This window comes from Pezoporus flaviventris, unplaced genomic scaffold (genome assembly GCF_033815535.1).
Source record: "Pezoporus flaviventris isolate CSIRO_AGI_PZ_B2104156 unplaced genomic scaffold, CSIRO_AGI_Pfla_v1 ptg000002l, whole genome shotgun sequence".
Classification (NCBI taxonomy): Eukaryota; Metazoa; Chordata; class Aves; order Psittaciformes; family Psittacidae; genus Pezoporus; species Pezoporus flaviventris.
The window spans coordinates 86,645,187-86,658,856 of NW_026892550.1; the positions used below are offsets into that span (position 1 = coordinate 86,645,187).

At 45.4% G+C, this 13,670-nt stretch overlaps 1 protein-coding gene across 2 annotated transcripts in view; it reads right to left on the reverse strand.

The window, feature by feature from the left end:
- WEE2 (WEE2 oocyte meiosis inhibiting kinase) overlaps positions 1-13,670 on the reverse strand; it is a 23,517-nt gene continuing 9,847 nt past the window's right edge. The window contains exons 4-16 of one of the 2 annotated variants that reach the window (XM_061444908.1): positions 12,267-12,439; positions 11,515-11,636; positions 10,148-10,294; positions 9,238-9,339; positions 8,827-8,912; positions 7,549-7,719; positions 7,317-7,459; positions 4,860-4,893; positions 3,417-3,477; positions 2,347-2,487; positions 1,600-1,687; positions 1,285-1,373; positions 1-166 (exon numbers count right to left, since the gene is read on the reverse strand). In XM_061444908.1, the coding sequence (XP_061300892.1) occupies positions 120-166; positions 1,285-1,373; positions 1,600-1,687; positions 2,347-2,487; positions 3,417-3,477; positions 4,860-4,893; positions 7,317-7,459; positions 7,549-7,719; positions 8,827-8,912; positions 9,238-9,339; positions 10,148-10,294; positions 11,515-11,636; positions 12,267-12,439 (1,404 nt within the window). In that variant the 3' untranslated portion in view covers positions 1-119. Of the gene's footprint in view, positions 167-1,284; positions 1,374-1,599; positions 1,688-2,346; positions 2,488-3,416; positions 3,478-4,859; positions 4,894-6,134; positions 6,453-7,316; positions 7,460-7,548; positions 7,720-8,826; positions 8,913-9,237; positions 9,340-10,147; positions 10,295-11,514; positions 11,637-12,266; positions 12,440-13,670 lie in introns of those variants that run through there. The other variant, XM_061444907.1, reaches the window with a different exon arrangement.

The following is a 13,670-nucleotide window of genomic DNA, read 5'->3' on the forward strand; positions in this document are numbered from 1 at the left end:
TAGGTATCAAAGATTTTATTTACTTTTTAAAGAAACTACAGCAACATACATGATTACAGAATTATGAAGCACTGTAAAACAGAAGGAATGACATGGCCTGGGTCCAAGCACTAATGACCTCACACCTTTTCTTTCATACCACTGTCACTCAGGAAAATCACATTATCTGAAAAGACACAAATAAAATTTAATCTTCAGGACTGTTTTGCTCTGTTGCAAACCCGCACACCCACAAAGGCAACATATTAGTGTTAAAATAAGCTGCAAAGACGTGTATTTTGGAAAACAGCAGATCATAAAAGTGTTAGATACAGGGCTCTTGCTCTGATCCCCTAAAAAGCTGACAATTCAAGGTGACTATATATACTATGAAACAAATGTTCTAAACCTGATGAAAAGCTGCTGAAGTCAAAGATACCAGAAACATTAAAAATAATGGTTTAATTCTTTGACTATGATCTCTATCAGTTACAGCTTATCCCCTTTTTTCTTCTTCGTTGTTTTCAGTATGTGCTACCATGTCATCAGCCTACAGGCCTATAAGCTTGTTTTTCATTAAGCCTCAGTAATTCTAAAGCATCTTGAGTCTGGCGATATTGAACACGAAGAATAAGCCATTAGGATAAATACTAATTAAAAAAAGAGACTGGCTTCTCCCCTCCAGCTGTTTATCAACATCAACCTACAGCCCTGCTAGGTGAACTGTTCATGTGAAAGTCTGATTACTATTGTTTTATAGGGGCTGCACAGCTGAACATCCAGAATTGTGGTTGGGTTTATTTTTTTCCTTCTTCCCTTCTTCCATTTATCCTTCAGAAATGTTTGTTGTACTACCCAATTATTTTAGCCCTCCATAAACAGAAAAAGTTGAGTTTCCCAGTTCTCTTCATGTCTACCCAAGGGACAAGTCTACTCCCTATCCATTCTGTGCTTTTCTACTACTGTCTACCCAACTGAGGTCTTTCTAAAGTCTCCACCAAGTCACCCCCACATAGAGTATCTTTCACAAATAGAAGTCCTTAAAATTGGTCCTTCCACACAGTGTATACCTCCTGCACCAAGTGGTTTGCATGAGCAAAAGATGCAACAGTTTGCAACTACATGCTCTCATTTTCTGTCTTCCCAACTGGTGCCAGAGGACACCTAGTGGTACAGCCTATTCATTCTCTCAAAATCCTCAGGTGATGAAACTGAGGATAAGACAAGCCACGCTCTACTTCAAAGGTCCTCCACCCATTCTCCATTTTAAAAGGGCAAGGTAGGCCTTAGTGTGTTGTTCCTTACCTGCTATAATTGTTGTGGCCTGACGCCTCACGTTGTTTTTATCGGTATATTCACCATAGTCTATCTTCCCTTCAACAAAGATTCGAGCACTGAAAAAAAAAAAAAAAAATCAAGAATATGGTTCTTGTCAGAGAACTGTACTGCTGTTTTCTCCTCTGTTTCTGCATACATAGGCTTTTGCATCAGTTGTTTGAAGCAGGTCTGCTAACTTACTTTAGGACTCTTCTATCTGAGCATAGCTTCTGGTCACCATAGTTACTGCATTAATTGATTATTAGGGCATTAAATCCTCAACCACATTTGTTATTCACTTACCCCTTCTTCACATACTGATAGGTAACATCCCTGAGGCCGGGTCTGAAGACAGAGATCCTGTGCCATGTCGTCTTCTGACTGATATCACCTGTTACATAAAAATAGCAAACTTGGATGCTAAATCCTCTTTTTGATGCAAATCTCAGAAGTTAGTTTCAATGTGTTGGTGTTCTCAAATTATGAAAAGTGATTTGAGCATTCAGTCTCCCTCTTCATACTAGAACTCAGTGTTCCACTCATGTGCATCCAAACGGAAGTATCGTGCAGAAACACAGCTCAAACCAAGCAATCAGTTTTCCTGGAAGCCAGTGCTCATACTACAATTTTTTTCCTCGTCACACACACCACATTGAACAAAAGTTGGAGAAAGAAAGTGACATCTGTAGCCTTAGACTGATGGAAGAATCAAAGAAAAAAAACGACATCATTCTTCTTTTCTCCCCCCTCCTCTTGGAATATAAATAATAGTATGGAACCTGCTACACCTCTGGCAACCCCAGCAGTGAAAAACTACAACTCAACACTCATTCCCCTCCTCTGGAGGAAGGCCAATATGCAGACCTCTCTTCAGTACATGCTGCTGGGGATCAGTAAGACACATAAATGCAACAGCTTCTCTACTGACCTCAAAGGAATTTCCCTGCACCTGAGAGATTTACATGGCAGCCTGAAGACAAAGCATGGTGCTACCAAATATGCAGATGACCTTGAAACACAGCAGAAGAACATTGCTCATTGCAGACTCACCTCCCTGGTTTACCTCACTTTCCCCTGTTCGCCACATCTCATTGGTTGCAAGAGAAAATATGGTAACGGGATTTTTTCCTTCCACTTGCCTCATGATAGGGTCCTGTCCAACCCGACCAAGTAACTGAACACGATTCATGGCTGAAACATGAGACAGTAAATACATATAGAGGTGAATTACGATGTTTCTAATCACCGCAAGTCGTAAGTCTGCAGGTTTTGTCATGGGCCAGAAAAATTCCTTTCTGCACCTCCTAGCCATTTTTCAAGCTCTTGTGACTTTTGGCTTAGTCAGGCCCTGCAGATGGTTGACTGTGCCTCTACTATCATTATCACTGCTGAATAAGCTCATTTAGAAAGCTAAAGGTTCTTCATTCTTTCTGTTTCTTTGTTATCTTTTTGACAGACACAACCAAATGTCACTTGAGACTATTCTGCATTTACCTGACATGAGACCATAGCATTGCATTGTTTTGTCCTTAAAACAGTATCTTAAAAACAAGAAGATAGCATTATTACACCCTATTCTTTAAATTAGGTGGTCACTTGTTTTTACACAGATACCAGGACTAGGTGGTCACAATTTATTCCTTCTCCTTGTTACAGGACAATTGGAGGTGGTCAGGGAAGCATCATTCTTGCACAATGAGTGCGTGAATTGAATGGCAAAGTCTAAAGCGTACACCTGGAGCAAATCATGCTGGGGCAGAAGCACCCACACAAGTCCCCCAGGCACATGGGATTCTGAGAAACAAGCACAAGACACCTAAAGGCAGGTATGAGAACACATAACAGCAGCACACGCAAGCCACTGCCACTAATAAAGCACAGCTACATGCCTTTTACAGGTTGTACTCCATGTCAGGGCTTTTTTGTGTTCCCCCTTAACGACTGCTTGACTTACCAAAGACCAGATAAAAAGCTTCTTAAGAGGGTTTATTTGAAACAACGCATTCTTCATTACTGCATTCAGAAGCTACCACTCCTATCTGATTTTCTCCTGGCCTTTCTAAAACTGAGATAAAAACCACACAGAGTAACATCTAAGGTTCATCTCAGGAGCTACTTACATCTTTCGAGTACCAATGTACTAACTGCATCAGAGTCATGTCTTACAAACTGTCGAAGCACCTGAAGGAACAGACAGATGTCAGTTTCCAAGATACAAAGTATGAACAGTATCCATGTGCTTTTGCACCTCATTTTCTAAACACAGAGGTTCTGCAAGTACATTCTTTTGGGGCCACTTACAGGGGGACTGAGAGAAGAAAACCATTCAGCTACATGAAACTAATAGGATTATTTAAAAATATATCTGGTTAAACTGGGGTTAATAAGCTATCTACAAAAAAGACTGGCCTAAAGGTATGTCTCCAGCAATTATTTCTGAGACATGTGGTAATTACCGCTCTTCTGTAGTACATAACAGGAAAGGGTTGAAGCAGGGGGGTTGTTTAGTTCATTGAGCTTTGGTTTTTGGAAACAAACACAGTTTTGACAGTTTCACCAACTTTCTGCTTCACTTCAGAAATTAACCCAATGTGCCCCAAATGTACTTCTACCTATCCCTGTACGGAATACAATGAGGCACTGATAACCCCTGGTTCCCAAGCAACCAGCAAATCAAGGCCACAAAAACCCAAGTGCTGCAGCTAAACACAAGTGAGAAAAAGAAAAGGAACTGACTTGATTCTGGCAAATATAATGTCCTAGTGGAAAGTAGGAGACAATAAGAGCCCAGGAACACCTCTGCAAGAGACCCACATACAGCAACTGCAAGAAAAGCCCATCTTCTGTTACAAGTGGTTGCAAAACTTAAAGGAAGGCGAGGCTGGCAGTCCTGTACTAAACAAAGGAGCTAAACACAACTTGCAAAACTAAAGTTCTTTGATATCCCTGCATGGTTCATTGATGCAGATGCAAATCTAAGACTCATTCCATGTGCAAGCCACGTCTTTTAATGCATTGTTTTTTCAGTAGCTGAGTAATTAATGTCCAGCATTCGCACTGTTTACAGAGCACGAGTGCAAACAGAACCCCCCTCCGTTCTTCATGGGTAGCGCCACATATTTTTCCAGAAATAACATAAACACCACCTGCAGTCCCACGGGAGAATCCAAACTTTCTTTCCTAAAGGTAGAACCGCGCCGGTTCGGGCAGAAAAAGCCGAGGCCCCGCCCCAGAGCGGAGCGCTCCTCCAGGCCGGGCGGCTCGCAGTGCTGAGGCGAGCGGCCTCCCTGCCGCGGGGCGCGGGTTCGGGGTCCCGGGTTTCCCGTGCCCGGAGAAAGGGTTATTACAAGCCCCGCGGCGGGAGAAAGAGCTGGGGCTGCTTCGCGCCGCCGCCACCATCACCCTGCCCCAAGGCGGGAGAGATCGAGCGGTCCGCCGGTCCCCCGCCCCGAGCGACCCGGCTGCGCTGCGGGCATCCCGGGGACGTAAATCCAGGGCCAAGCTCCCGCCGGGGCCGCAGCCCAGCCCTTATGGACCCATTAAGCCGCCCCGCACGGCCCTACCTGCCACGCTGGTCTTCGCAACATGCCGCCGTGCCTGAGGAGGGAAAAGTAGGGCTAAAGCAGCGGCGGAGTGCGCCCGGTCCCGTCCGGCCGGCCGCCCGCTCCCGCCCGACCCCCCGCCCTCTGCACCTCTCCCGCCGCAGCCTCGCCGAGGAACGGAAACGGAACGGGAAACCACGGGTCCTCTCCAAAGAGGGTCCGGCAGGAAACGCGGCCCTCAGACCCCGCCGGCGGGTCTGCGGAGGGCCGCGGGGACAGAGGCCCGGGGGGCGAGAAAGTGCTGAGCACCGCGTGTGGGAAAGGGGCGGGCTGCGTGTGACCGAGAGAGCCTGGGGCGCGGAGGGAGGCGCAAGGAGAGAAAGAGCAAGGGAGGCATGGTGTCGTAGGTAAAAAGAATTAAAATCTTTATTTGCACGTTTCCCTTCTTAAAGGGTAGGGTCTAACACGTTCTAAAAGCGACGTTTGAAAACTAACTTAAGTAAAACCCGAAAATAACTGAGTTACCAACTTTAGCTTCTCCGTGGTACCAGCACAGCATTCGTGTCCGACTGCCACAGGTAGACATGCGGCCAGCAAGGACTGAGGAAGTTACATTTAGCAGGGGGGTGAGATTTAGAGCACGCACATTTTACATGGGCAATTAAAAAAGAAAAACCCACACATTTTCTGATTTCCTAGAAGGCCGCAGGCAGGTAGTTTCACCCTATGCAAGATACGGAAGGGAAATAGGTAGAGACCCATCTACCAGCACACCACAGTAATTTACCCCACTTCAGGCAAGGAGTCCTTGCTGACAGGCATAAAACAAGTCAAGCATCAAGGGCTAGTCTGCAAGAGTTTAACCAGTTAGAGGATTTTGTGCTTATTGCTGGAAGCTGAGGGAGGGAAAGTTTTCCATCAACTTCCACAAGTAAGGCTCCTTAACTCAAAAGTGTTTCCTTCTTGTCCTCCCTAGTGAAATGCCTCTCCAATTGCCAGTAACCAGTCTGTCTCCTGATGTGTAGTTAGAACTGTCTATCATAGTCTCTAGCTCCTCACTCCTAGGAGGACCCAGTGTGGATGCTGTCTTCATGTACAGCCACTATCTCCCCTCTAAAGATACACAGGTGGCCAGGCATTAAGACTACAAAAAACATAAGTAACAGGCCCCAACTAAAGAGGGAAATGAGTAGAGGAAATGCCATCCTTTTCCTTGTACAGCAAAGGTATTCTTAGTCTAGAAGAAGACCAATTACACAAGAAATTAGGTAAGATAGAGAGGACAATAATTTATCTCATGATCTGACACTTGTAAACTAGTCATTCTTCCCTCAGCCAATGTTTCATGGTAACTAATGAGGGAACCGAAAACCACAACAGGGAGAGCTAATATGGGGCATTGGTCTGTGCATACCCTCTGCTTTCACAGAGCCATTCAGAGCTTTTTGGACAACACAAGTTCAGTAACCCAAAGTAAAGCTAAATGAGCGACAGCTCTTCCCTCCCACCAGGCGCTTGTTGTGCTTAGGAGAGGTTTCAGACTGCTGCAACTTGACACTTCCTAAGGGCTGGTCCTTCATGAGGGTCTGGGCAAGGCGGGCTGCTTTAAGTTCCCTGCAGGGGGGGGGGGGGGAGACGGGAGAGGAGAGGAAGAAAATCCCCATCAGCTGCAGAAGAAAGCTATGAACAATCTTACTCAAGGGGGTTACTGCAGTACTCCAGCATTGCTGGAGAAGGGCGACTTTCCACCCCAAAGGGGCGAGATGAAGAAACTCTGTAAATACCTAATCTACTTCAGAACAGATCAGCTTTGAAGGTTTAACAAAAGAAAGTTACGCATCAGGTTAGCAACACACTGGCATCACTGTGAAGGGTCCCTCACTCCATTTTTTTCAGATTTGTGAATGGTGGAACTTTGATCAGAGTCATCTCATGCAGCACAAATACCTAAAAGCACATGCTTCTTTTCTATTGCCTTTTCTCCCTAATGCCTGGCTTCCAGAGCATATTCTGTCCTGTCTACATGGAAAACCTATTCCCCAGCTGACTGTTGTGCTAAGAGGGGTCATGGGGCAGATCCTAAATCCCAGTACCTCAAAATGTTACTGCCAAGAGCAGTGAGAGGGAGCAAGGGGAAAGAGGATTATTGCCACCACCTGGAACTTCTCTTCCTGCTGTGCTAGACCAGTGTCTCAGTGCAGTGTAGATTCCTCTATTGCCCATTGGCTGTATATTGTATCAGTAATTTCCATCACCAGTTTGCCATAAGCATCCAAGTTCACTGCTCTAATTTAGCCAACTCCTCCAAGTGAGAAGTGAGCCACAGCTGCTTGGGCACTACAGGTCCTCGCATCACCCTCCCAGCTCCAGGCAAAGGAGCTGACTGGGTCTTTCTGCACTTTTGGTCTCCCAACACTACTGGTGACCAGCATTTGTCACGCCCATGTCTTCTTGCCTTCATGCTGAAGCCAGCCTTACCTTTCCAGCATGGCAGTCTTGCACTTCTCCACATTTAGCTGCTTCTGGAGCTGCACTGCTTTTCCACGTGAAGGACGGAGAACTGGATGTTTAGTAATAGCCATGGCAGAAGGTCTTTCCACTGGGTCGGGATGGATCATGAGCTGGAAGGCAGAGGAATTCAGGGTTTAACACTCCCTCTAGTCACATGCCAACTGGAAAAGCCTCCACCCTGTCAAGACTATTTCTTCACCTTGAGTAGTTCCAGAAAGTGTTGAGGAAGCTTCTGGGGGATCGGTGGGATATTGCCTTTGCGGATATGGTGCCACATGGCCCCGTTGTGAGGCAGTGGTGCTGTGCCAGCTGCTAGTGCTACTGTGAGTGCCAAGGCAAAGATGTCTGCCTTCGGCAAACAGCAGTATTGCTGCAAAGAGAAAAAACCGATATGGAAAGGGAACATCCTGATGCACTGAACAAAGGTGGGTTGGGGTACAAACTCAAATAGAAACAGCCAAACAAATATACATACAACACTGCCTTCACCATCCCAGTTAGTTTTCTTCTTTTTAGGATAAAAACACTGATAGCAGATAACATTGGTAACTAACAGCAAATTGGCTTTCACCCAGTCATGAGGAGCTTGTAGCCCACATTAGGATCATCCCAACAAATCCAGAGGATGGCCTAACAAATGCGTGCCTCCAGCCTACACCACAAGGGAATACGGTAGCCATGCCCAACTCACACTAAAGAACGTATGTGATGTATGGACCTAATGGTTCCTCATCTGTTTGCAGCACAAAAAGATCCTGTCACTTAAACACCTGAGCTGATGAACACATCCAGGCTGGTTGTTACCTTTTGATTCCCTTCTTGTTCACCGACCACAGTGGCAAAACCACAGCCAATGTAAGAGGTGTGTTGTGCCTCCCACCTCTCCACACTATCTGATCAGTGCTTGTTGTACAAGGCATCTACCTGGGATCATATATTATAGAATCATAGAATACTTAGGGTTGGAAAGGACCTTAAGATCATCTAGTTCCAAACCCCCTGCCATAGGCAGGGACACCTCACACTAAACCGTGGCACCCAAGGCTCTGTCCAACCTGGCCTTGAACACTGCCAGGGATGGAGCATTCACAACCTCCCTGGGCAACCCATTCCAGTGCCTCACCACCCTTACAGTAAAGAATTTCTTCCTTATATCCAATCTAAACTTCCCCCATTTAATCTTCAGTAATCACATCCAGTAGTTCAGTCTCATCTGGGTGTGTATATGAAGTGTCTCCAAACTGATAAAAGGCTTTGTCCCATTCAATAGTTGTAGTAATTTAGTGATAAAGTTACTTACAAGGTATGTTAAATATTCTTGACAAGCCCTATGCCTGTACTGTTCTTAAAGTGTTAGTTTTGCCAATTTCACAGCCAGACCAGACAAAAGAGGAAATAAGGCAAGGAATATGTCAGAGTAATGATTTTACTGTAATTGGTCTCTGCCCACTTCTCACCACCCTGCCAGCAGCAGTACCTCTTGCAAAATCTCATTAGCCAAAAACCGTCTGTCTCCTTCCTCCACCTGGGGGTTTGTTACTGATGTCACATGACCAAGGTCACCTGAGAAAGAACAAGCAACCAATGTAGCAAACTGTAGGTGTCCGTCAATAAAAGCTTATATTTCATAGGCATCAGCAGATCAATTGGGAAATATTGTGTAAGAGAGCAAGCTTGCACCTACTCAGGAATCTGGGCTTGGAAACAAGCACATGAGTTTTCTAGGACTTGTCTCTTTAAAGGAATTAATTCTGGTAAGTAGCAAAAGCATTCATGACTGTATTCACAGTTTATTATGCAAGTCTCTTCAGCCAGCAGGACAAAGCAATATCAAGCAGTGGTGAGCAGCCCTAATCTTAAGCCGGTTGTAAAGTGGGCTTAAACCTACCAATCTTATACACCACACTAGAAGAGAATTCATCTTCGCTGTCGCTCTCATCCTGCCCAGCTGGGCTCAAAACTGCCGGCTTGTGACAGATGAAGATATTACCTGCAAGACAGTGAAGTTCAGCAGTTGCGTGATAGCAGCAGCCACACTGCAGCAGCCTGACAGCTTTGTAAGAAATCACAGTTAAGCTAGTTAAGCTTTGCAGCCAGAGAAACTACATACATGCTTCCCACCTGTTAGTCTGCTTTCTGCCCAGCTCACATACTCAGCAATATAGCTGGCAAAAGACAGCTGTATCTTATGCATAAAATATCCCTGTGTTACCAACTTTCCCACCCCTCCCCTCTGCCCCCACCCCAGGACGGAAGCACTTTCATCAGGAAAAGTGAGCTCCGCTGTAAGAATATAACTATGTGACACTGGGGAGAGTAGTGCCCTGGGGGTACCCATCCTCAGCTGCAGAGAGAAAAGCTTGTACTATTTTTTTTTGCAGGAACTTAATCTCTCACAGTAGGTACAATGAATATTCACTCATCAGCTCTCACATGCAAAGGTCAAGTGTTGTGGAACTAGACAACTGCAAATAAGGATCATCATCGTCATTAGCAGCCCTACTCGCTCCACCAGTATCAAAGCGATTCCCATGAGCTAGGATTACGAAGATGGTGAGACAGAAGTAAAATGCTGCCAACTGTCAGCAAAGTCTCAGTCTCAGATCAGCAATAATGACAAGATAAAAACCAAACACCAAACCAAAAAAAAAAAAAACACAAGACATTCACCTTGTAAGGCAAAGTCCTCTTTCCTTAGAGGCATTGTAATAGGTTCAGCCAGAAGGACCTGTTACAGGTGCTGTGCCTGAAGCATCACTTGGAGACCCCTCCACAAAGAAGGGGAGTGCTATACTTACTGGGTTTGATATCCAGGTGCACAAGGCCAGAGTTGTGGATGTATTTTAGCCCCATGGAGACTTGTAACAATATTTCTTTCAGCTCTGTTTCTGAGAAATAGTGGCCAAGCTTTGCATTTTCCAGCAGCACATCCTGGAGACTCCCACCTAGGTGAAAAATGGTCAGTCAGACCTGACAAAGATTTTATGGAGCAGCATGTTCAAAACAGCTTAGTAGAAACTGTTGCCCAGAGAAAGTGCAGGCTTCCTAGTGACAAACCCTGGCCAGACCAGTTACATACGCTCTAGTGATCAAACTAGGATATCACCATTTGGCTTCAGCCTTTCTGCTAGCCAAAGACTGAGCAACTGCAGTTCTAACTACAGCACCAGAAAGGCTGACCTGATAGTGATGCTGCTGCATGCCAAAAGTGTAAAAGTTACTTTTCCCATGCTAACAGGCAAAAAAAAAACAGGTATGTGAATGGTGGAGCAAGGAAGTTAAGCTCCCGCTGGCAGATTTGATTGAGGAATGTAACATCTGGCACACAAAAGAGCTTTGTGGGTCTCCATCAAGGCACTCTGGCTATTTCAGGACTAGCCAGTGCCATAACCCTTCTTCCTCATCAACTTGCATTTCATCACCTTTCCTTTGGTCTCTGGTTTTCATCCTCTACAACACAAGAAATGCATCAGTGCTGCAGCAATGATAACTAATTTGATGGTTACCTCCACCAGATTTGATGTCATTACTCCAAACAGATATCACCACTCATCACTGAGTCCCAGGACTGCAGAAGCAGTTGAAAGATGAGAGCTACATATTTGCCTTCAGTTCCTCTGGTAGCAGAGGTGTCTTTTACAACGTCTCCCAGTGTTTGGGAGTTTGCCAAGGGCAAACTCAAGTACAAGTGTACCACCCTGCCTGCAGCACCCCACTTATAGTTTACCTCATTATTTAGCTCAGTTCCTTTGCAGCTGTTGAGCACTAGTCATTCTTCAGATCATTATTCTCCTCCATTAAGAAGGGTTTGTTTCCAAGATACATGCACTTAGCTTACCTGCTCGAGTCACTCAGATCAGCTTTTACCTGAGCGGTCCCAGACACAGCTCTAAGCATCAGCATGAGGAATACTTCTCCCAGGCCAGCCAATACAGACGAACAGGTCTTAAATTCCCACAAATTACAGGGTATTCACTACTTGTAAGGCATTAGCACCATTCAGAGGTTTGTCTAAATATTATGAACCCTTACTGGATTCTCCATGGCACTGTAGCCCCAATGCAGCTGGCCTAATTGTAAACCAAAATGTTCCATATTCAAGTACAAAAGCAGGTACCTGCACCCATCCCAAGACCTCAGGCTTTAACAACACCACAGCTCTTACCATCACAGTACTCATTTTGGATGATCATGTGGTCATCCTCTGCCCATGCCGAGTAGTAGCGTACAACATGGGGGTGGTGTCCAAGGACAGCATGAGCATAAACCTCGCGCAGTGCCACGTGCCTGGAGAAGCATGCACAGGGAAAGCAGTGTGACAAGGTGTGACTGCTTGGGGCGAGAAGGGGAAGCCTGGTTTGCAGCCTGGCTTGGGAAAGGGAAAGTAGAGGTGTTTAGAACTTTCTGTTCGGTTTTGGCAGACTGTCTGGCTCTCACAGCTGCTGAAGCAAAACTTAGCCATGCTCAAATGTACTGAGCAGCTGTCAAAAACACAAATCACTGAGCAAGTCTTGTTAAAGAGGTAAAGGCAGCTTCAAAGGCTTTGCTTTAGCATGCAGGACAACATTAGCTGGTCAATGTAAGCAGTGCTGGCTGCACAGCAGGGCAGGGACATACCACAAATCAGCTGTCTGACATTTACTTTAAAGATACCAGCTGCATGGACATGAGGAGTTCAGGTAAGCTGTCATCTCTCTTTGCAATGTATGTGGCTTCTTCCCTTTCTCAGGCATTTATATCTGATAGTCCTAAAGTGGTAACTTCCCCCATTCTCCCTGCTATTTCTTGGCAATGCAACAGCAGCCAGTTTTTGCTTATGCCTCCCCTCAGATACCTTTACATCCACACTCCCTCCCATCACACCTCCCAAGAACATGCCCATCATTTCATCTGGCAGTTTCTAGCTAGCACACTCACTCATCAGAGGATCCTGCCAGAGGCCTTTTGGAGCGTTTGATGGCATAAACACATCCATCAAGGCGTTTGATGCACTTGTAGACAGAGCCAAATTCCCCCACACCAATTCTTTCTAGCTCCAGGAACTCCTTCTTGTAACGGGAAACCATGTTGCTCTCTTTCAGAGGGTATCTCTACAAGGTCACAAAAACAAGGCAAGTATGAGTTTAGATATTTAGATAGTAACACCCATCATGTTTTTAGAGCTGGTGTGCGCTTGTTGTCACAAAGCACCATTGTTGCTCCCTTTCCCATTGTGAAAGTTCCTTCTTGAAATGCTCCCTTTCACTTAAGCATGTTGTGCTTTTTTCCTGACCACCTGACAGAGGTGGTCAGCTCATTGTATGTGCCTAAGCCTCCTTGAGTTATGACCATCACACACGCCTCTTCTCTTTGCCACCCTGCCCATTTTCTAGACCTGCGGCTAACAGAGTCAGGGATGAACAGCAGGCACCAACAAAATATTTGTCTTCTGCCCAGCTACTGCAGGCTCAAGACAACCCATTACCAGCCTTGCTAGATGGACATCCAGTACCTCTGAATTAGACTCCTATACTGAACTTATTTAAACAAGTGCTATTGCCTACTTTGAGCTCAGAAGAGAAGCTCATTGTGTTGGCTTAATGCAACCACAGCTATGCAAGAACTGCTTTACTCTGGCATCTAAGGCAGCCTGCAGCAAGGACGTTCTGCACGATTTCAGGCTCTCATCATGTTCGAAGTACCAGCTGTTAACTAATAGCAGTTTAGCAGATCTCAGTGTATCTGTTTGTATTCCCAACAATTTCTCACCAGGAGCCACTTCTCCACAAAAGGCTGAAAGCCTGCAGAACAGCTGGAACATCATTATTGCTACACTAAGGGTCATTAGGGAAATAGGAGCTGCTGGTACTGCTTGTAGCGTGATGCCAACCGACAGGAAAATAACTGAAGGGGAGATAAGTAAAGAAGAGATAAGCAGTGAAGCATGAAGTGAACAATGAGAGAGTGAACTAAGTAACTTCTCTTCATCCTCCTGCATCTCTTAGTTTCTGCACACTGGTTTCCACAGAAACCCCTTCTGTGATTGCTGTAGTATATGGTATATATGACCTTAAAAGTGGGAGTAAAGAGTTGGTCCCCACAGCCAGCAAGATGTGGCTCGTACAAACCAGCAACCCTTCAAAGCAGGTTGTATTTCATAAGGCAGCTATATTTTATCGTATCTTAAAAAGCTCAGGGAATAAAGATACTTACTAGTACACAATTATGTGTCTATATTACATATTCATTCTAATCAGCACTTCATCAGAATATTTCAGTAAGTCATTTGAGGCTTTCTCCCGGGGGGGGGGGGGGGGGGGGTGATAAATTGTGGTAGCCCCG